We start from the raw sequence: 24,898 nt of genomic DNA on the forward strand, positions 1-24,898 counted from the left end.
TTCCAACCACACAACTTTATGATGCTGTTTGCGAATGCTCATTGGAACTGGTTTTGGAAAATACCAAATCATTGTACTATGTTGGTGACGATGGAACTTGCAACCATAGTTCGCTAACAATGCTTTTGAGAACGCACCTTTGGACAACCTGGCACCTGGAATATTTAATGTGTTTGATGACCAATTAAACTTCACTGATCTTCAGTTTCATGCATTATATCATCAGAGAAATCAGACCCGTACTGTCTGAACACGCTGCACAGGCTTTTGTAATTTGTAAAATATTTTAATTAAATAATGTTACTGTTTAAATAAAAATCAGCCCCTGCCTGGATTTGTTATTTAGTGACTATGTAGAAAGCATTCACCTGGAGAAACTCCTGATGAAAGTTCCTGTCTTGAAGACAAATGGTGATGAAGCAATTATAATTATTATTTCAATCTGTTATTGACAACTTCAACCCCTAAGCAATCTTGGTAAGAAACCTTGAACCACTCTGCTGGAAACCACTGATCCTAAAGCTCAGCCTTCACCACCCAACATGTTCTGTTGCATCCGTTTAAGGAGCTATGAAGTTCAAAATAATTTCTAACCAAAATCAAAAGGTACCTTTGGTGTGATGTCAGAATTACAATCTGATGTCTTTGTCTGATCCAGTGCCTTCAGTGTGAACCAGCCATTCATCTGAAGCTTACACTGAGGTTCTGGTTTTAAGATAAATTCACTTCTCATCTTTTCCTCTTTCTTTGTAACAGCCTACAGAGAAGAAATGTGAGAAATAAAATACAATATACAGTACTGTGCAAAAGTTTTAGGCACTTGTGAAAATGTTGCATAGTGAGGATGTCTTCAAAAATAATGACATAAATAGTTTTCATTTATCACTTAATGTCATACAAAGTCCAGTAAACATAAAAAAGCTAAATCAATATACGGTGTGACCACCTTTGCCTTTAAAACAGCACAAATTCTCCTAGGTACACCTGGACACAGTTTTTCTTGGTTGTTGGCAGATAGGATGTTCCAAGCTTTTTGGAGAACTCACCACAGTGGCGAATTCTCAGGGCCAGCAAAGCCTTCTCTGCTGGCCTAACATGCCAAATAAATAAATATTTTTCATCCTTTCATTCTCAATCACATTTTTGTATTTATAATCGCTTTCCACTCTTAATTAATCTACAAACAAATAGAGAAAAAACGAAAAGTTTATCCAGTCAGATAAGTCAAGCAAAGCGTGACAGCCGTTTCACAAATCGCATGCCCAAAGCAGCACGTGAGTTTGAGTTCCACCCCGTCAGGCCTTCATAATTTCTTCAAAATCCCTCAAACGTGCAAATGAATGGGCAACTAAAGTCAGATTGTCAGGTTCATCAGCCAATCAGATTGATTTATTTGTTCTTGGTGGGTGTGATCTTTAGGATATGTCTCGGTGGAGGCCTTCTAGCTGGCCTTGAGTGACGCAATCACGCTTTAAGAGTTGTAATTTGAAAGCGAAGAGTGCGAGATCTTGCTGACGAGTCGGCTGTCATCACTGCTGATATTGCCATTGAGAAAGAGATCCTTATGGATTTACAAATCTGAGATGTTCTGCATGATCGTATGATTGATTAATTAAACAGGAAAGGAGGACTGATTTTCACTTCAAGCAAATTGGTACGTGCTTTTTGCATTGTTATAGCAACATCAGGAGTTTTCTAAGTGTAAATTAGGCTGCTTGAGCATTCAGTGTCGGATCAAGTTTTGAAAAGGAGTACTGCGTTCCATTTAACTCGGAAAGTCGGATTTTACAATTTCCTACTAGGAAACATGCAATGGAATGCATCTTTAAGTCAGAATTACAACTTGTAGGCTCGTGCAGAAATTCTCAACTCCAATTTTGCCAAGATGCAGGTGCATGATGTCACACAAACTTGTCAACACTCAGGGAGTAAGTGATAAACATTCACTTTATTAAGCAATATCGATAAATGAGTTTGTTTCCAAAGCTTGTTTAACAAACGCTTGCAGAAATAGGTGTATATAACATGGTAAATTATAATCTTTTTTGATAATCATGCACCTGAAGCACAAATGATAGCGCTGCAGCATTGTTTATCAGTTGGGTTGCTAGGAGACATCTCTAATGAAAGTCAAACCCCTGCTAAGCTAACGGGAGCATTGCAGTTCTGAATATCGGGGAATGGAATGCAGTTATGGTCGGAGATATCAAGCAGGAATATCCCATATCCATCTTGAATGGAACGCAGCATAACCGTGTACCCTGATGAAATGAAATTTATTGCAAGCAACATTTAAATTGCAAATATTATTAGATAGATTTTTCCAGGTATTATAGACCTCCTTGGTAGATTCATATGAAAAATTATGATTTTTGAATGTCTGTTTGGGAGATGTTCATTCATAAAACATTTCAAGTTCTGGCTTTCATGCATGGATGTGTTTTTAAAATGTAAATTGGTATTACTAGTTAATACCATTACTAGTACTGAGATCTGGGGAATTTGGAGGCCAGGGCAACACCTTGAACACTCCATCATGTTCCTCAAACCATTCCCTAACAATGTGTGCAATGTGGCAGGGTGCATTATCTTTCTGAAAGAGGCCACTGCCATCAGGAAATACCATTGCTATGAAGGGGTGTACCTGGTGTGCAACAATGTTTAGGTAGGTGGCACATGTCAAACTGATGTCCACTTGAAAGGGTTTCCCAGCAGAACATTGCCTAGAGCATCACACTCCCTCCACTGGCTTGTTGTCTTCTAGCAGTGCATCCTGATGCCATCACTTCACCAGGTAAACAATGCATACGCACATGGCCATCCACTTGATGTAAAAGAAAACGGGACTCATCAGACAAGGCAACCTCTTTCCACTGCTCCAAGGTCCAGTTCCGATGCTCGTGTGACCATTGTAGGCACTTTTGACGGTGGACAGGTATCATCATGGGAACTCTGAATGGGCTGCCGCTACGCAGCAGGTGTTGTGACATTCTGTGTTTTGTGACCCATTCCTCCGATAACCATCATTAAAATTTTCTGTGACTTGTGCCACAGTAGACCTTCTGTCGGTTCAGACCAGAAGGGATAGCCTTCATTCCCCTCGCACATCAATGAGCCTTGGGCACACAACACCCTGTCACTGGTTTGTGGTTTGTCCCTCCCCAGACCACTGTTGGTAGGTACTCACCACTGCTGACTGGGAGCACCACACAAGCCTTGCCATTTCAGAGATGCTCTGACCCAGTCATCTGTCTATAACAATTTGGCCCTTGTCATTGTCGCTCAGGTCTATACTCCTGCCCATTTCTCCTGAATTAAACATGTTATCTATGAGAACTGATTGTTCTCTTACCATCTAATCTACCCAGATCTTGATATGTGGCCTTGTTAGGAGATCATCAACATTATTTGTTTCACCTGTGAGTGGTCATAATGTTTTGGCTCATCTATGTGTAATATATATATATATATATATATATATATATATATATATATACACATATATACACACACACACACACACACACACACACACACACACACACTATAAAGCATAGCATACTGTGGCAGCAGGGGCATGGTCAAGCATCTCTCCAGAGAGAGAGAAAGCGGTAAGGGCGCTTACACCTGAGTTAAATTATGTCTAACACCTGTCTCTAATTTCAGTGAGCACGGGAAGAGCGGCATAAATAGAGCCACACTGCAGGTAGATGAGAGAGAGAGCCTGGGTACGGATTGTGAAGCCAAGAGTTATTATTGCAAAGTTGAGAGTTTATTTTGTGAAGTAGCTTGTGGATTTTTTTAGACTGAGTTATTGAACAGCATAAAAGCCTTGAAAGACTGTATTTGCTGCATTGAGGAAAATAAACGCTTACCTGAACCAGGAAATCTGCTTCTCACCTCCTCCTTCCACTGAGAAGTGTTACACATACATACAGTATGTAGTAGATGGCATAAAGATAAAGGCATTGCAAAGCTCTTTCATCCACTACAGGGGATGGATCTTCACATTAATGTGATCAGGTTTCTGATGTGATCAAGTCTTACATAAACAAATGCCTTTTACCATCAGATAAGACTGAAAAGTCAATTTCCAGGCATCTTTTTGATAGACAAAGGGCCCTGCAGAGCAGTTGACCTCATCACTGGATACCCTTTTTTTCACTTCCTGACTCTCAATCCTAAGACCTAGGTGTGAACGGCCACAAAATGTCTCAGGACCATCAAACTGGTTTTGATGAATGGCCTGGCCATTTAGCTGGAGCAACTTAAACAAAGAGATGCTCCAATAAGAGTTTTCATATACAGAGTTTTACTCCTAAAATGCACACAAAACTGCATCAAATCCACTCCATATCCATTCAGAAAATGGTATAATAACATCTATTTGTGAAACAAAATTTAACACAAATGTAGCTTTTACTGTGTAAATGAACACACTGGTGATAGTTCAACCTTTCAGCACCATGTTTGGACTCTACGCATTCTTCACAATGCCAAGAGTATTTTGGAGATGATTTGGAAAGTAAGCAGTTTATAGGTAAAACCTTAAAGACACTTTTCAAACTGTGAAGTTTAGACTATGCAAATGAGCGGAGAAAGGATGGGCCACCTCTGATTCCAACAGCCAGTCAAAACACTGGAACAGAAAGGTGCCAATTTGCAAGCTCCTCATGAGTGAGTTATAAATGTACCTTTCAACAGCCACATCTTTATTCTGAGTCTCCAGCCTGTCCTGAGAGATGCTAAGGGTGCTTTCACACTTGGTTCAATTGCTTGGACAGAACCCGAGTTCGTTTACTCCCCCTGCCCCCACTGGTCTCTCTTCACATCATATTTTTTGGGTCCGAGCCGCGGTCCGATTACATCATCAACGTGACTACAAGCGGCATCTGTTTACCACTGTATCTAGGTAACAACTCGAGAAGATGTCACTATGTTCAATGAAGTGTTAAAGTTTGTCTCTTTGGATTTACCATGAAAATTTGCCATGCACAGAACAACACTGTTTGTCTCCAGCAGATGCATTGAATGTGCAATGATGTGATGAATATTAGCATTAGTCTGCTGAGAGCCCGAGGATGCATTGTAAGAGATGCAATGAATATGAGTTGCTCTCTGAAGGTGTATTTGGACACAAGCAGGTAGGAAAAATGCATTATACCATAATAATTGTGATCGGAAGTCTGCAAATACGCAAATTATATGTCATCACATGTGGTTCACTTACGTGATTTAGTATGATTATGTTCATATCAGCAGCGAACCGTACTGTAGTTCACATGAACCATACCCCAGACCACCTTTTCAAGCGAACCCGGGTGCGGTTTGTTGGTGCGCACCCGAGTTTGGAAAACATCTTGGTTACTGATGTAACCTCTGTTCCCTGATGGAGGGAACGAGATGTTGTGTTGATGTAGTGACACTAGGGGTTCGATCTTGAGAGCCCCAATCACCTTTTCTTAAAGTAGAAAAGGCCAATGAGAATTGGCGAGTGGAATTTGCATGGCACTCTCTGCCCCACACATATGGGTATAAAAGGAGATGGTGTGCACCATTCATTCAGATTTATGCTGAGGAGCCGATAGAGAGTCCTGGCCATGTCAGTGGCCAGTTCAGCCACCGGAGGACCCTATCCACAGAGAGGGTACGCAGCCACAGTGGCCGAGGCAGAGAAAGCTCTGGCGAGGGGAAACACAGGGTTCACCTAAGGGGAAACCGAACAGTGGAAACTCATCATATGGGATTACCAAGGGGGAATAACCACGCATAGAGCACTGAGCCCGAGCACACGGGCTCACCTGGAAAGGGGCATACCACGAGAACTGGGCCTGGTGCCGTTACCCCTCCACCGAATTAGTCACTGAAAAGTGTTTAAGAATTAGAGAGGCGTCCGGGGTTCACTGATACGGGGAACTGTTGTGGACAAAAAGGCGCACATTATCACCTTTGAAAAAGGGGAAGGTTGCAATGCAAGCAGTACACCCAACTGGCCGCCCGGTCTACCTGCTGTTACCGCATAACACTCAGGTCGAAACTGGGTCTATGCATAGGTTATAAAACCTCGCAAAGGTATTGGGTGTAGTCCAACCCGCAGCTCTGCATATGTCTGCTAGAGAGGCCCCCCTTGCCAGTGCCCAGGAGGATGCAACACCTCTAGTGGAGTGTGCCCAGACTCCCAAGGGGCATGGCAAGTCCCGAGATTGGTATGCGAGAGAAATGGCATCCACAATCCAATTGGCTAGCCTCTGCTTGGAGACAGCTTTCCCCTTCTGCTGTCCTCCAAAACAGACAAAGAGCTGCTCCGAGCATCTAAAGCTCTGTGTGCGGTCCAGATAGATTCACAGGGTGTGAACTGGACACAGCAACAACAAGGCTGGGTCTTCCTCCTCTGAAGGGAGCACTTGCAGGTTCACCACCTGGTCCCGTAAAGGAGTGGTGGGAACTTTGGGCACGTAACCAGGCTGGGGTCTCAATATCACATGAGAGTGCGCCCGCCCAAACTCCAGGCATTCGCTGGTAACAGAGAGCACCTGCAGGTGCCCCACCATCTTGATGAAAGTGAGCGCCACCAGGAGGGCCATCTTCAGGGACAAAGTGCTGAGCTCGGCCTGCTCCAGGGGCTCAAAGGGGACTCTCTGTAGGGCAGGTAGGACCACAGAGAGATCCCAAGAGGGAATCAGGCACGTTCTAGGAGGATTCAACCTCCTCACACCCTTGAGGAACCTGTTGATCAGGTTGTGCTGTCGTGAGGGTCTCCCGTCCAGTGTATTGTGGTAAGCTGCTATGCCATGTACACTTTCAGGGTAGAGGGAGACAGCTGTCTCTTCAGCCCTTCCTGAAGGAAAGACAGTACAGACCCGATGGCGCATCGCTGTGAGTCTTCCCCACGGGAAGAACACCAGTTTGTGAAGATATGCCACTTCAAGGCATACAGCCACCTCATAGAGGGGGCTCTGGCCTGAGTGATCATGTTTACCACCACTGGTGGAAGACCCGCTAGGTCCCATTCAGGAGCCAGACAAGGAGATTCCAGAGGTCCGGCCATGGGTGCTGGAGCGTGCCCTGCCCCTGAGTGAGAAGGTCCTGCCTCAAGGGAATGCACCAGGGAGGTGCTACTGCCAGGAGCATCAGATCCAAGAACCAAGTCCGGTTGGGCCAGTACGATGCAACAAACAGGACTTGGTGCTCGTCCTCCCTGACTTTGCACAGTCTATGCAATGAGGCTCACAGGAGGAAATGCATACTTGCCAGCTGTGTGCCAAGGCATCCGTGCTGAGAGGGGCCTCGGAGAGGGAGTACCAAAGGAGGCAGTTTGAGGACTCTTGATCTCTCCCAAATCAGCTGGACTGCATGGGGTGGATTCTCCACTCCCCACAGAGCGTTACCTGCTGTGAGAGCGCATCTGCTGCACGGTTGAGGACTCCCGGGAGGTGAGTGGCTCACAGAGACTTCAATGTCTGCTGACTCCAAAGGAGGAGGCAGTGAGCGGGTTGTGACATGCAAAGCGAGTGTATGCCGCCTTGGCGGCTTATGTATGTCACGGTCACTGTGTTGTTGATTCTGACCAACACAAGCTTGCCCTGAATCAATGGTCGAAGCCTCATCAGGGCCAGCAATACCACCAACAACTCTGAGCAGTTGATGTACTATTGGAGTTGGGGCCCTGTCCAGAGCCCCGACACTGCCTGTCCGTTGCACACGGCGCCCCAGCCTGAGTTCGAGGCATCTTTCATGACTACGATGTGCCTTGAGACCTGCTCTAGGGGAACATCTGCCCATAGAAATGCCAGGTCCGACCAAGGGCTGAAAGTCTGATGCCACTGTTGTGTGATGGTCACACGCCGGGTGTTGTGGTGCCATGCCCACCTCGGGACTCGAGTCTGTAGCCAGTGCTCAAGCAGTTTCATATGCATCAACCCGAGGGGGAGAATCACCGCAGAGTATGCCATATACCCCAGGAGCCTCTGAAGTTGTTTCACTGGTGCCGCAACCTTCTCCCTCATCAGGGCCAGGGCAGCCTCTGTGATCTTGGTAAAGTCTTCTGGTATGCTCATCCCTTGAAGGCAAACCGAAGAAAGGGCCTGTGAATCGTCCTGATGAGTCACCATGAGGGTCTGGAGAGTGCTAACCAGGCCTCCAGCCTCCATGACAGTGCCACCATGGGGATGACTGGACTTACCATGCCCGGGCAGGGTGGTTCATGGCAGGGCAGAGTAGGCGCCCCCACCTGGAAGACAGCCCAGGGTGGACGTGCTGCTCCGCAAGCCTGCAACGGTGGCCGGTGACTTGGGCGGGCGAGCGACCCCAGAGATCAGCATACTTACCTGTTTGCCGGCTGTCTCTTGACAGAGAACGAGAGAAAGGGAGGTACTCACATTCGCCTGATTGACCGGAAAGAATTCCAGGGCCTGGCCGTCACGAGTGTGCTGGCCCAGGGAATGAGGAAACTGCTCTTTTATTGACCATGTGGGTGCCGAGACCCAGGGAGCACTCGGCGATGGAATTCTCACCACATGCTGGCCCAGGGGCGATGGTGGGGCTGGAGAGATCACCCGGGCCAGACCGGTCGGAGGCAGTCACCTCATCCCTGGGCTGCCCGTGTCAGGGCTGCCTCGAAGCCCATCTGGGTTTCTTGGGGGCCGGTTGATGGGCAGGTGGAGCCGACTTCCCGCGGGAGGATCTTTTTCTCTGAGGCCGGCGTACGGGTATGGTGTTTGAGCCAGGGCTGACACCACAGTGGAACGGCTTTGGCAAGAAGCAGACTGAGCATGGGACTTCAGAGGCCTGAAGGCGAGGTCAGTCGGAGTACGCAGTTCCTGCATCAGCCCTGGGTCGGTCCTACCCTCGTGCAGATCTTTCAGTGCCTTAGCTTAGTGGACCTGCAGGATGGCCATGGCGTACAGGGCGGAAGCGGCTTGACCCGCGGCCTTGTAGGCCTTCATCATTAATGAGAAAGTGAACTTACGGGCCTTGAAAGGGAGCCTTGGTCGGTCGCGCCAGGTGGCTGCGCCCTGTGGGCATAAATGCACCGCTATGGCGTGCTCTACCTGGGGGAGCTTGACATAACCCTTAGCCCCTCCGCCGTCGAGGGTAGTCAGAGTGGATGAGCCCGCAAAGCATGTACGGGCAGAAAAACGTGCCTTCCACGAATTTGTTAGCTCCTCGTGCACTTCCGGGAAGAAAGGCACTGGGGCAGGGCACGGGCGTGAGTTGCGCTCCGAGCCCAGAAACCAATCATCCAGCCGCGATCGCTCAGGGCATGGTGGGGGGTTCCATTTCAGCCTGATGTTCGCAGCCGCATCCTGTGCTCTACTGCCTGTGGGCGGGAGCTCAGAAGATTCGTCTGCTTCCAACAGCAGAAGCCCACCCCCGATGTTGTGACCGAAAGCTCATCCTCGTCGCGAGCTGCGAACGATGCATTAAACCCGCCCTGATGTGGACTGCCTGTATTGCTCAACAGCTCTTCCAGATAGAAGAAGTGTGCTGGGGATGGGAGGTCTGTGGGGGCTGAGCCGGCAGAAACGCTCCCATGTCCACATCCAGATTACCCGTGGTGCTTGCCAACCCGGCCGGCTGAGCGTCATCCCAGGACAGACCAGGTTGGGGTGCAGCCGCAGTGGCTCCTTGCTTCATGAAGGAGGAAGTGAGCCACGACCGCAATGTTCTATGGGCATGTTTTCGCAATGAGAACACGACCCTTCCACAACAGCCGCCTCGGCGTGCTGGCGCCCCAAACACTCGAGACAGATTTCATGGGTATCCGGAAGGGGGAGTTAACAGCCACATCCGGTAGCGCAAACGCGGAAGGACATCTTTAAAAAGACGCCAAGCATTTGCTCAAGCTCTTTTAGAAGAAAATATACTTTTGAATATACTCTTTTAGCACCCGCAGACTCAGCTGCCGAAGCGCCCAGGGGAAGCACAACACTCGCCCGTGAGAGGGTGACAACTGATATGTGCCATAAGAATCCAGCAGCATAGCAAAAGGTGAGAGGACGAACACAACATGCATTCGGCTCCAAAGAAAAAAATCTGAATAAGTGGTGCACGCCATCTCCTTTTATACCCGTATATCTGGGGCGGAGAGTGGCATGCAAATTCCACTCACCAATTCTCATTGGCCTTTTCTATTTTAAGAAAAGGTGATTGGGGCTCTCAAGATCGAACACCTAGTGTCACTACATCGACACAATGTTGAGTGAGTGACAGACAGGGAACAGCGTTCACATTATCCAAACGAATCGAACTTTGACATCATTCGACCCTGGGTGCGCACCAAAGTGTTAGTGTGAAAGCACTCTAACAGAACATGAAACATCTGAAGTTCTGTGTCTCCGGCCTGAGTTGTGGGAGACACTAACAGGATAACAGAAAAACACTACGGTTCTGCATCACCACACCAGAAGGAAAAACAGAATATGCCATAGCAAGTTCCGATTCCCCATACCAGGGAGAAACCACGGATACAACCAGCAACAAGGTTAAGCTCTGGCGAGCACACCTTTTTCCATGTTTCCTTTTGTCTGTGAGTTCCAGACCATTGGGAAAATTTTGCACAAGAATCAGGGCCTCATAAGGCCATTAAAATGGAATCCAGCTCCTTCTCCACTGTAAGGCACAACAGCAAAATGAGTGGAAGACATCACCATCACCGAGCTCATCACTCGATGAAGCAGAACATATCCAAACTTCTTTCCAGAGCCTTTGGCATTAGTGTTTGTAATCAGTTTATGTTAATGAAATGTTCTTTAGATACTGCTTAAGTGATATCCGATGTCTAGCAAATAATCTTGAATTATTGTTTAACTAGAGATTAGGTCTTCACTTTATTAATTTACAGAAAAAAAGCCATTTATCCTTCAAAAACATAAACCAAACTCTGCCATAGTTTCATCCAATTCAACCACTTGCATCTGTCCAGCCTATGCACTTTTCTTATCCATTCATAGTACCATTTAGCAGTTGTTGGTTTTCTTGTATCTTTTGTAAATAAAATTCATTTTATTACAACTGTGTCTTCATTGTGTTGATAATACATTAATGGCTCTAGAGGTTAGGCCGGTTCTCACAAATCCTTCAGATTATTCATATGACCAACTCCCTTCAATTTTCATATTTTTATTGACTGAATAGTCCATTCGGATCATTCTTATATTGTCAAGGTGCAGTTCCTTAGCTGGTGCCCCGCGGACAGAGGGAGAAGCCATCTGACATTCATACTCACACACACATACACCACATACAAGTTAACTCTTTCCAGCCGGAGCATTCAAATTTGGGAACAATTATTCCCATGGTTCCTGTCTCAATATCTTCGCCATCCAATCACCGATTTTATTTCTGAAAACTGCCAGATACTCATGACAATATAAGTTAAAAGCACATATGATTGGTTAAGGGGTTACTAGGCGTGAATAATAAAATGTATCGTCATCCGTGTCATCCTCCATTTACCTGGGCGGAGCCAGAGAGGATATCCCAGGACATTACCTCCAGTGTTGCTTGTTCTACTGCTTCAAATTGAAAACTGAGGTGATCTTTCGAGGTAAGACAAGTTATTTAACATGTGTTCTCAATATTGTCTATTGAAAGTCAAAGCATTTTAGTTACGAAGCATTTATTTGTAGGAGTAACACTAGTTATTTCTGGAAAAAATGACATGACCGTCGGCGTTCATCAGACAGGCGCTAGCCTGTATATTTAAGCACATTTCTGAGAAACTTGCTAAATAAACATTAGCTTACAATACTATGTACCTTTTTAGCTAAATATCAATAACTTTTTTGGCCAATTTTGTCACTTGTGGAAGATAGTCAAACTTTTTTAGTTACGAAGCATTTATTTGTAGTAGTGCTAAATAGTTTTTTTTGTTTTTTGGAAAAAATGGGACCATCATCGGCGAGCCTCTTCATTTTATATAAATGTTTTTTTTTGGCAGTTTCTGTGAAACCTGCTAAATAAACATTAACTAACAATACTATGTACATTTTAAACTAAATATCAATAAACTTTTTGCCAATTTTGTCGCTTGTGAAAAATCCACCTGAAGTAATGCGAGTCAGAGAGCAGACGCTGTTCAGACCTTTTTTTTATGCTGTTCAGACCTTCCTGGAAACTGGCCTGCTAGTTAGATAAATTATTATCTAGCTTGTTGATTTTCCCATGTAATAAAAAAAAGGTAGATATCTTTCTATAATTTAGCAGATAGTCATACCCATCCATCACACAGACATGATTTTAGGTTGTGTGTAGCTTCCTGTTCACAAGGAAAGTGTGAGAGGGCTGTCTGCAGTTGGACATTCTGCTTAGTCTGAAAGCCTTTGGTGACTATTCAGTGTATGGATTTGTGAAGAACACACTGCTGGCTACCAATTGTGTACTTTTTTCTGTTGTAGAGATGGATAGAGACTATGGCTCCCTGCTTATGAGGGCATGAGCACACAGGAGGAAGATCTGCTTGACCAGGAAGTACTGCAGGAGACCCAGACCACGAGGAGATGGAGGATGAGATGGAACCCCAGCCAAGACCATCAACAGGGTATGTATTGTTTGTTTCCATTTCTCATATGACTGATACTCATAGTAACACTAACACTGTTACTCTTATTATTTTGGGTATGACTAGCCATTTTTGCACAGGTCCCAAGTCAGCTAGAAAGCATAAACACTTCTCTGACTCTGTTTCTTATCCTTCGTACTCTGACATCAATTCACAGGCACCAAAACCTCTACCATTTAAGCCTAGCCATCCATTCGGTATTGACTTAGGTAGCATGCGTCAGGTTGTGCGGTCAACCTCCAATATGATGTTGCAAGAAATTGACTGTTTCATGCTGTTTTTCACTCAGGCTGTAGTTGCTGAGATATACAGCTTTACAAACTGTCAGGGGTGGGAGCTTGTCCTAAACTGTCCATCATATACCAAGGAGCTTGGATGGAGGTGACCCCTGATGAATTTCACAAATTTCTTGGGTTGCTCATTTACATGGGTTTTCAATTCTCCCTGATTCCCATCATCAAGTCACTTCAGGGATCATGGGTTAGGGGATTTGTCGCATGACTGCTACAAGGCTCTTTTAGCAGCTCTAAATGTTGTAGACTCTACCACAGAGAATTTTTTTTTATATTTATCACACATTATACGTTTTTGCACATATACAGTGAAATTCTTTTTTTCACATATCCCAGCTAAGCTGGAGTCAGAGTGCAGGGTCAGCCATGATACGGCACCCCTGGAGCAGATAGGGTTAAGGGCCTTGCTCAAGGGCCCAACAGTGGCATCTTGGCGGTGCTGGGGCTTGAACCCCCAACCTTCTGATCAGTGACCCAGAGCCTTAACCGCAGAGCCACCACTGTCCAAGTGGTGGCTTATCAGGATCGCATTAGGAAGTTGCAACATCAGACTCAGGGTATACTCATTTTACACAGGTAGTCATGATGGGCGTGTTACTGACTTGGCCACCAAAGTAGTTGAATCGTTACTGCAGCCATTCAAAGACCAGGGCCACAATGTATGGTTTGACAACTTTTACACGTTCCCAACTCTTATGGTTAAGTTGTTAGAAATGGGAACTAATGCCTGTGGGACATGCAGGGTGAATCGTAACCTGTTTCCTGCAGAATTTAAAGACATCAAAAGATGGGAACACAAGACAGCTCGTGGGGATATGAGGTGGTGTAGGATTGAGGGGAATATACTTGTAATTCAGTGGAAGGACACGCGTGCAGTTACATGCCTCTCCAATTTCCACAATGTGAATGGCTCAACCGAAATTACTAGGCTTGTAAAAAATTATGGGGACTGGACAAAAGAAGAAGCCATCCAGCCCACTGTCATCAGCGATTATAACAAAAACATGGGCGGTGTTGATAGGTCAGACCAAATGATAAAATCTTACGATGTCCTACAAAAAAAGAGAAGACTTTCTTTTTTTTTTTTTCCACTTCATAGACATTGCCGTCGTCAATAGTTTCATATTGTTTAAGGAATGGCAACACATTCATGCGGCACCAGGGGATGAGCATAGACCAGTGAACTTAACCCAGATAAATTTCAGAGAAAACCTGGCTCGTCAGCTGGGAGGTATTGATATTCACACAAGTATCCCTTTGCATACACTAAAGCCTGTAGTCCCTCCTTCGTCATCACTCCACACAGCCCATGTTCCTAAATTTGAAGAGTCCTCTAAGAGATGTTGGCTATGCTATCGGTAAAGTAGGACTGAAAATAAAATTAAAGTAGCTTGTTGCGTGCCGGAATGTAATGGCAAAAGACTTTGCTTGGTTCGCGATAGGAACTGTTTTCAGTCTTGGCACTCAGCTGAGTGTGACCAGTTTTGCAAAGAGGCCTAGGTTGGGCTGTGTTTACTGGTGTTGTCCTTCCCCTCCCCTAATTTCTCTCCCTCTCGTCTCCACAGGTACTGCAGTTGAGTATTTATGAATATATATTCTGTTCCTGCACTCTTTATTAAAAATGTATTTACTGTAGATAGTTCAGAAGTTTGATTTTGCTGTATAATTCGTGTAATTCTAATGTTCAAATTATTCACTCATAAGTGTGTGTTTTATTGAACACATAAAATTTATATTTTAGTGTTTGTGTCCTTCAATTTCAGATGCAATCTCAATTTATTATTACAGGTGCTCAAAAGGAGTATTTGAGGAGTGGTCATGTGAAATGTATCTTAACATTCTAAATGTTTGTTTTATTCCGTTTTCCCACTAATCACTTGAATGGTCATAACTTTTAAACAATAGATTATATTTCTAATCTGTCTGCTATTCTACATTGCCCACGAAATTATGTATATTTTATACACTAAGTTTCCCTCTAGCTTGGAATTAAAATGGTTGAAAATGCAGTTGTCTGATGAAGTATGGTGACTGGAGAAGATTTTTGTAAAAATTGCTGTGTGAAATCTTATTGATAAAGCATGATTAGCCTCAAATAATCATACATATTTATCATTTGAAAGCCCTAGTTCTTCTCTTCAACGTGGTATATAAAGTTCAGGTGTGTGATGTTATATGAATATCATATTCTGGCACAGAATGGAATTTTTGGAATCTGGGGCTCAGGATTTAAAGGGTTAAACATCACCACATACTTTGTCTTGTGCGAGGCCCAGTTCATTGTAATTGGTGCCCAGTGTGAAAATCACTACACATTTGTGTCCGCTACTAGTGACACTTGAGGTACACTTTTAAACATAACATCCACACTTCATTAAGTCTGTTCTGCACACTTTTCTTCTTGGCCTCACCCACAAAACTACTTCATCAGACACTTGAGGAGCTTAGGTTGATAATCTTTAACATGGTTTATTTAAATATCACTTACCACTTTCATTTGTTTATCACTTGGAATCAGGTAAACATGAAGGGTTAGATGAGATTTCAAAGTGCGATAGATCAGTGTTTCACAATGATAATACACAGTGAAGCCCCTCCTGACAAGAAGTCCTTTAGGTGAAAAGCTATGGTCCAGAAGCTTGGCATGAAATCGAGTCAATGTACATTCCTCAAAATAAACTCCACTGTCTTCAACATGAAGAACTTTCACTGCATCTCTCAGCAAAGATTCTCCTGAAATCAAGGTTTTGTTATTATTTATTTGATAAATCAAATGTGTTTTAAACATTAAAAACAAACTTAATATGCATAATTACATTTAAAATGTGATTTATTTTTAAACAGTAATTGTTGAAAAATGATCTCAGAACAGTGGGTCTAATTCACTAACCATGCATAGTTCGTGCTTGAAACCTGTGTATGGACATTTGTATGCAGAAATTGTGATTCTGCAAAAAAGCTAGGACCATCTGGAACCACATTAGCAAAAAAAAAATAATAAAAAATAAAAATAATAAAAACACTTTTAGGGTTTTTCCCAAATCCCTAAACTGAGAAACATTTCTACCACTATCTCCTCCTGCAGCTTTCAAGCTGGATCCACCAAACTTGGCACAGACCTTCTTTTCTAACTGCTCAGACTTAGTTTCAAAACAGCAGATGATCACAAATCAGAAAAAAAAAAAAAAATCCCATTGATTTACTTTGAAGGAATGATCAAACAGGCCAATAGAATGTTTGTGAATTCAAACTCCAACTGTAAACAAACCCACAAAATGCTCTCCATCTACTTACCTACCTACAGTACCTACATACATACTGTCATGTTATCAATAAGTGAATTCACCACCCTTCACTGCGTTTCTCTCCTTGTTTAATTACAAACTGAACATAACCCTACATTCCATGTCACTTGCATGTTTCCTCCCCCAGTCATGCTCCCGTCATTCTACTTAAAGGGAAAAACATATTTACGCCACATCTCCCCTTTTTAGAAACAAAGGCACTTGAGAATTCGCATCCACAGATCAAATAAAATATCCTCTGCTTATTTTCAGCAAAAAAACAAATACATAGTGTATCCCACAAACCCCTTTTAGTTTAACCAATTAACTATTGAACATTTGGTTATTTAAATTGCAGAATCTCCACATTAATCCATAGTAACAAATAGCTGCTCATTAGTCCAGTCTTTTTGGTTGGATCACTGTTCTGCCTGAACGTGTTCTATATGCTGCAGCTAACTGAGAATTATGAACCGACTGAGCCTGGGCACTCCTTCAACAAAGTCTGTCCTGTATCTGTGTATTGATCAAGTTCAGGGGAAGTTTCACCAACTTTTCCAGTGCTTGGCATAGGAACAAGTTGTTGCCTGTTCCTTCTGAGATTGCCTTGAGGACAATCTACCAAGTATGAATGTGGTGACACCTCAATGTCAGAGCCAGGATTCAAACTTGGGTCTCTGGCGCAAGAGTCTTAATTTCCACCACTGAAGGGAGTTGAACCCAATAGTCAGACGCATTCTTAAATGAACTCAGAAGAGTTCATTAACAAAAATAGCAAAAAGGGTACAAAAAGCAATTTCTTACTGACAACCACAAAACAGAAATCTTTAGTCCAAAAAAGATCCAAAAGGAGGAAAAAAAATAATCTCCAAAGAACTCAGGAAAAAGACACCAAAAAAAACAGCAAAAATAAACACAGGGAAAAAACAATCCAAAAGGCTTTCAAAGTTTAGTACTTAAAACTAGAGCAGACTTACGGCAGCAACTGCTTAGGAACATCAGTAACCAAGCAAAGAAACAAAAAGAAGTTATCAGCTTAAATACACAGCCCAGAACAAGGCACATGTGAAAACAATGGCACAGATTACAAGAGGCACAAGATAGACATGAGTACCATAGGGACCTCTAGTGGCCAAAATATAACATTAACGCAAAAACTCTGACACTCAGTGCCTTGTGTCTTAGTGTCTGTAATCCACACTTTCTCTCCTGACATGTGATGGGTATGGGTTCTTGTGTGGTGTTGTGTGTTATATTCCTCTTTCTCTCTCATTCTTTCGTTTGCAGCCACAGCAGAATAATCAGGAAGGTCTGGGACCAAAAGCATGTCATCATGGGGATTGCGCCATCTTTTCCCCATGAGTACTTGGGCTGGACTATAGCCATTGGCCAAAGGTGTTGCTCTGTACATGAGAAGCGCTAGGTAAGGATCTTTGGTTTTGGAGAACAAGCGCTTCACCATCTAAACGTGATGCTCCACTTCACCATTGCTTTGAGCAAACCAGGGACTACTGGCAATATGGTGAAACCCATAGTCCACTGCGAAGCTAGCAAACTTCTGACTGGAAAACTGTGGCCCATTATCAGAGAAAAGAATCTCTGGAATCCCATGGCAGGCAAAGATTGAATTAAGGTGAACAAATGTCATCAGATCTCGTAGGAGTCATCTTAGCAATGTTCACAAATCTGAAAAAAATAGTCCACTACAAGTAAATATGTGTTGCATACAATGAGAATAAATCTGCATCTAACTTTACCCATGGTCTGGCTGGAAGCTCTGTGGGCATTAAAGGCTGCGCTGGGTTGGTTCTCTCTTTTATGCATGTTTCACTGTTCTGAACAAGCTCATTTATCTGTCCACTTAACCCAGGCCACCATACAGTCTCCCTGGCACTTTGTCAACATCTAGCAACCCCTTGGTGCCCCTCATGCAGTTTCTCCAGCACTGTGTTGCGCATAGCGGAGGGTATTACCAATCTGGAACCCTTTACAAGTAGACCTTCGTGAACCATGAGGAATGCACTTTACATCTCACTGGACAAGTTATGTGGCTGAGGTCATGCCATCCGCCATGTATGTGGAGCTTACAAGTATGCTGTCCAATACCCAGTCAACATAAATGTTTGTCCTCCATCATATCCTCGTCTGAGTTATGTGCCACATTGCTTTGTGTAACTGGTAAGCATGATAGTGTATCTGAAGTAAGGAGAGCTTTTCCTGGTGTGTGCGTGATGGTGTAACTGTACCTCATCATCCTCAAATAGAATCTATGAAGTCTAAGAGGGATCTCCACCAGTTCTTGTGTACCCAGCAGACTTGCGAGTGGTTTGTGGTCCGTCTTTAGGTGAAAATGTTTCCCTGTGAGGAAGTTCTTAAACATTTTGCATCCCCAAGTTAGGCCTAAAGCTTCTTATTCAACCTGGGTATATCACTGCTCTGTTAACGTCAAAGAGCGAGATGCATATGCCACAGGTCTTTGCAAAAGAAGAGATCCAAGGCCGTACAATGAAGCATCAGCAGACATTGTTAGCTCTTGTTTGAATCGTACAGCACCAGCACTGACAGCTTGCAATTTAGCTTATTAAAGGCTTGCTGGGGACTACCGCAACACCACTGGTTTCTTTTAGACAATAAATCCAGTGGCTGGTCCTTCTCAGCAAGACATGGGGATAAACGTACCTACTTGATTGACCATACCTAAGAAACCGCGAACCTCACTAGAGTAAGATGGCTCTCTTATCTCCAAGACAACTCTAGTCTCATCTGGATCAGGCCTTAATCCATTAGCTGAAATTATGTGACCTAGGAATTTGACCACATCTTTCCCCAGCTCACATTTTTGTATATTAAGTGTAATGCCAGCTTTCTCAATTCTAGCCAGCACTGTGTGTAGCCTCCCATCATTCATGTGGCAAACAACCACAGACAGTCCTTCTATGACCACGGACATTCATCTTTGAAAATGCTCAGGGGCTGAGGCAATGCCAAAAGGTAACCGATTAAAATAAAATAATCCAAATGTGGTTATGAACATGGTGAGTTTGGAATCCTGTTCTGACTGTGGTATCTGCCAAAACCCCATATTGTCATCCAGTTTGCTAAAGGGTTGATTCACATATAGTATGTTTTAAGTGAACCAAACCCAGTTCAGTTAAAGTGAACCAGAAAGGGAACCAGCCGCAAATTACCTTAGTGCTTTCAGTGTTCACAATGAAAGAGGACCCAGTTTCTTTTTTGGTACTTTTCACATTAATGTGGTCTCAGACCCCTTGTTGTTCACACCACAGCTCCTTAAGAACTCAGACCCCATTGCAACTAGGGCTGTCACGGTTATGAAATTTGACTGACAATAATTTTTCATAAATATTTGTGATTATTATGATAAGCAATTGTCATACAAATTGTCATACTTCTTAAGGTTCACGTATGCTTATTACAGATAGGCCTACACATTAAGTAGTAATTTATTGATATTTAACTTGAAATCATATAAAAATTGGGCTATATATTATTCTCAAAATGGCGCCGAGTATGGCTGCTGCGTTGCGAGCTCCGACACAACATAGCAATGTTTTGTCTGTTTTGTTCACAATTCTTATGTTTTTTGTCTTGGATGTTGTCTGCCATATTGTCTATGACAGACAAACACTTTTGGACATTGAAAACCACACTGAAAACCGGACTTCACATTCCTCAATGCCGACCCGCTGTTTACAAACACGCAAGCGGAGCCCTTTGTCTGGGCAGCACGGCCGCGGAAACGCAGGAGGAAAAGAGGAAACAGAGCCGGCGTTCTCATCAGAGTAAGACGCCGCGCAAATCGACCCCTGCTACCCACTATTCTACTGGCAAATGTTCAGTCTCTGGATAACAAGCTCTGCGAGCTGAAAGCGCGGATCTCTTTCCAACGAGAGATGAGGGACTGCTGCATTATCTGCCTAACAGAAACTTGGATGTCTGCGGAGATTCCAGACTCAGCCATTGAACCCGCAGGGTTCTCCGTGCACCGAGCGGACAGAGCGAAAGACCACTCAGGTAAAACTAGAGGAGGTGGTGTTTGTTTTATGATCAACAAATCCTGGTGTGATCAGAGGAATGTACATTCTATCAAGTCTTTCTGTTCTCCTGATCTGGAATTTCTTATGCTTCTGTGTCGACCATTCTGGCTACTGAGGGAATTCACAGCGGTCATTATCACTGCTGTGTACGTCCCCCCACAAGCCGACACAGACCGGGCACTCAAGGAACTGTATGGAAGTATAAGTGAGCAGGAAACCGCGCACCCTGAGGCCGCATTTATTGTGACCGGGGACTTTAATAAAGCCAGTTTAAAATCAGTCGCACCAAAATATAACAGCACATTAGTTTCAACACACGAGGGGACCGGGTTTTGGACCATTGCTATTCTCCGTTCCGGGATGGCTACAAATCCCTCCCCCGCCCACCATTTGGCAAATCGGACCACTCTTCCATTCTGCTTCTGCCCGCTTACAGGCAGAAATTGAAACAGGAAGCACCCACCCTCAGAACGATCCAGTGCTGGTCAGACCAATCAGACTCTACGCTACAGGACTGTTTTGATCACACGGACTGGGAGATGTTCCGGTCCGCCTCTGATGACGACATCGAGCTTTACGCTGATAGCGTAATGTGTTTCATCAGAACGTGCGTAGAGGAAGTGATTCCGACTAGGACAATACGGATCTATCCGAATCAGAAGCCATGGATCAATAGCGATGTTCGCACGGCACTTAATGTGCGGACCTCCGCTTTTAATTCCGGGAACGCGAAGGAGCATAAACAAGCCAGTTATGCCCTCCGAAAAACATTATCAGAACCGCAAAACGCCAGTACAGGAGCAAGATTGAAGGACAGTTTAACACCACCAACTCTAGCAGCATGTGGCAAGGAATTAACATCATCACGGACTTTAAAGGGAATAAAAACTCCGCCATGAACACCGCTGCCTCTCTACCGGATGAGCTAAATACTTTTTATGCTCGTTTCGAGGGAAATAACACCGCCCTCGTGGAGAGAGCTCTCGCGGCTGAAGCTACAGAGGTTAGTTCACTCTCCGTCTCTGTAGCGGATGTAACCCGATCCTTCCGACGGGTGAATATCCGCAAAGCCGCGGGCCCAGACGGCATTCCAGGCCGCGTCATCAGAGCGTGCGCGAACCAGCTGGCTGGTGTTTTTACGGACATTTTCAACCTTTCCCTCTCTTTGTCTGTAGTCCCCACATGCTTTAAAACATCCACCATTGTGCCTGTACCAAAACAATCAAAAATAACTTACCCCCATCATCAGCAAATGTTTTGAGAGACTAATCAGAGATTACATCTGCTCTGTACTGCCACTCAATCTTGACCTGCTGCAGTTTGCTTACCGCAACAACTGCTCCACTTATGATGCCATTGCATCTACAATACACACTGCTCTCTCCCACCTGGAAAAAAGAACACTTATGTGAGAATGCTGTTTGTAGACTACAGCTCAGCATTCAACACCATGGTGCCCTCCAAGCTAGATGAGAAACTCCGTGCTCTGGGCTTAAACAGCTCGCTGTGCAGCTGGATCCTGGACTTCCTGTCAAGCAGACGCCAGGTGGATAGAATAGGCAGCAACATCTCCTCATCACTAACCCTCAACACTGCAGCCCCGCAGGGCTGTGTTCTCAGCCCATTACTTTATTCCTTGTACACACATGACTGTGTGGCAACACATAGCTCCAATGCCATCATTAAGTTTGCTGATGACACGACGGTGGTAGGTCTGATCACTGACAATGATGAAACAGCCTACAGAGAGGAGGTGCACACTCTGACACACTGGTGTCAGGAGCACAACCTCTCCCTCAACGTCAGTAAGACAAAGGAGCTTGTGGTGGACTTCAGAAGAAAAGACAGAGAACACAGTCCCATCACCATCAATGGAGCACCAGTGGAGAGAGTCAGCAGCTTCAAGTTCCTGGGTGTCCACATCACTGAGGAACTCACATGGTCCGTCCACACTGAAGTCGTTGTGAAGAAGGCTCATCAGCACCTCTTCTTCCTGAGACGGCTGAGGAAGTTTGGAATGAACCGCCACATCCTCACACGGTTCTACACCTGCACTGTGGAGAGCATCCTGACTGGCTGTATCTCCGCCTGGTACGGCAATAGCACCGCCCACAACCACAAAGCACTGCAAAGGGTGGTGCGAACTGCCAGACACATCATCGGAGGTGAGCTTCCCTCCCTCCAGGAAATATATGCAAGGTGGTGTGTGAAAAAAGCTCGGAGGATCATCAGAGACTCCAGCCACCTGAGCCATGGGCTGTTCTCACTGCTACCATCAGGTAGGCGGTATCGCAGCATCAGGACCCGCACCAGCCGACTCCATGATAGCTTCTTCCCCCAAGCAATCAGACTTCTGAACTCTTGATCTCCCACGATCAAATACATCAGCACTGCACTTTATTACCCTTACTCTTATATCTCACACCGGACTGTCATAAATTATATTATTATTATTATATTATGTTCTCTCTTAACAACTGACTATCAACCGACAGCCTGAATGTCAATACAGTACAATACTGTACATTCTATATATATATACTTTTTTTTAATATATTTTAATTTTTAATTTTTATTGAATAATGTGTATCTATATAGTAAAAAAAACAAAAAAACAAAAACAAAAACAGCGTATTGTATACTGTACAGTGTATGTTATTTTTTGTGTATTTTTGAGTGTAATTATGTGTACATCAGATGTTTAAATTGTGTTGTGTTAATTTGATGTTATTGTAAATTGCTATATGTCTCATCACTGTCACGACTGCTATGTTGATCGGAACAGCACCCAAGAATTTCACACACCATTGCACTTGTGTATATGGCTGTGTGACAATAAAGTGATTTGATTTGATTTGATATGATTACTTTTAAGGCTTTAAAGAATATTGAATTTTTTGTTAAAAATTATTGCACAAGGATAGAATTACATAAAAAGTACTATTTTATATGTTATATCTTTTATGAAACCTAGACAACACCGCAAATTATATTACATTATGCAATAGTAATAATGTATACTGTATTTCTGTCCTAAATTCTTCACTCTGTCACTTTATGTTAAGGCTCTCCGATAAAACCTACAAGCCCTTATTTCGCACGATGGAAAACGTTTGAAATTCTATGTCCATTTGAATATGTTTCTTTATCTATCATCTCGAGAGAAATGGAGCAAGCAAGCATCTCCTCCTGCATGTCATTTGCATTGTGTGTCTGAGCCAAGAACATTTGCCATTGAGCAAATAAAATTTAAGTGAAGCTATAAAAATCCTCACTTGTATTTTTGTGGGAGTTTGGCGTGAACCTTCGTAGACAGTACATCCATCAGAGCACTTTAAAGCGGTTCATCTTAATGTGCTGCTCTCTCTGAATGCGGCCGGTCCGTTCATTTTAGGTGCTCATATAATACAAGAACGGAACATGAGACACAAAAACACATCATGGTAATCATGGTATATCTATATTTGCTTAAAATTCTCATATGTGGGCAGTAAATTGTGACTGGAATATGAAGTTTGTAATGCAGCTATGTATGGCAAGCCACAAGGTACTTGTGTCATAAGGACTTGTACCTCTTAGCTTTGACATCGCACAAATATTTCGAACCACAAAAGGACCTACAAATGAACCGTACTCAGACCACCCCTGAGTACGGTTTGCTTTTGTGTCCTTTTAGAGGGTCTGAGACCACTTGGGTTGTTCACATATACACGTTATACTGCTCTGAGAGCGCTTGGAGTGCTCAAACAAACTAGGTGTGAAAATGCCCAAAGAGACCCTGACACTGCTTTGGATAGGCCTTTCTGAGCATGTCTACATCAACACTGTCAAGTCTAGCTACCAGATTGAGCTTTTCGATTGCTGGCCACCCTAATAATGCTGAGTGAAGATTTTTGACTACATAGACTTTTTCTTGCACAGTGAGCTCGCCTTTGCTCAGTGACTCGCAGAACACTCCCATGAAAGACAGTGGTGTACCACATCCACACAACCCAAGCATCCTGGCCTGCCTTGACTGTGTCTAAAAACCAAGGATCTGCTGCTTCACAGCAGCCATCAGCTTTAATGGCATGCAATGTTATGGCCAATCTACACTTTGCTGTATTGTCCTTTTTTTTGCAGGTGTGGCACGCCACATTTTTGGCTGGGCACTGCCATTTACCATGACTGGGTGTTTTCCCACATCTGTGGCATACTGCCTGTTATACTTGCTCTGTGACATGACTGCTGCTTGCTTAGGGATACTGCTACTTTTAAACTTCAGTGGCCTCTTCTTTGTTCCTTTTGCCTTAACAGCATAAATTTTAGCTCCAATTTTTATGTCCATTCTTAGGTCACACTGCTGCTTTTTGATAGTTTCTCTTTGTTTTGCCATGTTAATAGCTTTTTATAAAGAGTTCTCGGTCCAGCTGCATGTGTTCTAAAAGTGCAGTGTCTCTCAGAACTACTAGAAGTCTCTAAGCAGCTCATTATGTAGAGCACCATAGTTGCAGATTTCCGTGAGAGCGTAAACTGCTATTTTGAAATTGTCTATGGATTCATTGGCTTGCTGCACTCTCTGATTATATCTTGCTCTCTAATAAATGACATTCTTTTTGGCACAAAAGGCTGTTCATCAGGTAAAGGCTGTCCGCTTAACACCTCATCTGCCTCATCCCATGCAATATATTAATGTCAAAATCTTTCCCTGCCATATCCATT

At 43.9% G+C, this 24,898-nt stretch overlaps 1 protein-coding gene across 1 annotated transcript in view; it reads right to left on the reverse strand.

Annotated features, from left to right (window-relative positions):
* Window positions 1–24,898, reverse strand: part of LOC127442107 (NACHT, LRR and PYD domains-containing protein 1 homolog) — a 53,007-nt gene that overhangs the window by 27,472 nt on the left and 637 nt on the right. Inside the window, exons 2-3 of the mRNA XM_051699904.1 lie at window positions 15,344–15,588; window positions 611–757 (exon numbers count right to left, since the gene is read on the reverse strand). Coding sequence (XP_051555864.1) covers window positions 611–757; window positions 15,344–15,588 — 392 coding nt within the window. The remainder of the gene's footprint in view (window positions 1–610; window positions 758–15,343; window positions 15,589–24,898) is intronic.

Source organism: Myxocyprinus asiaticus, chromosome 1 (genome assembly GCF_019703515.2).
Source record: "Myxocyprinus asiaticus isolate MX2 ecotype Aquarium Trade chromosome 1, UBuf_Myxa_2, whole genome shotgun sequence".
In the NCBI taxonomy this organism is placed as follows: Eukaryota; Metazoa; Chordata; class Actinopteri; order Cypriniformes; family Catostomidae; genus Myxocyprinus; species Myxocyprinus asiaticus.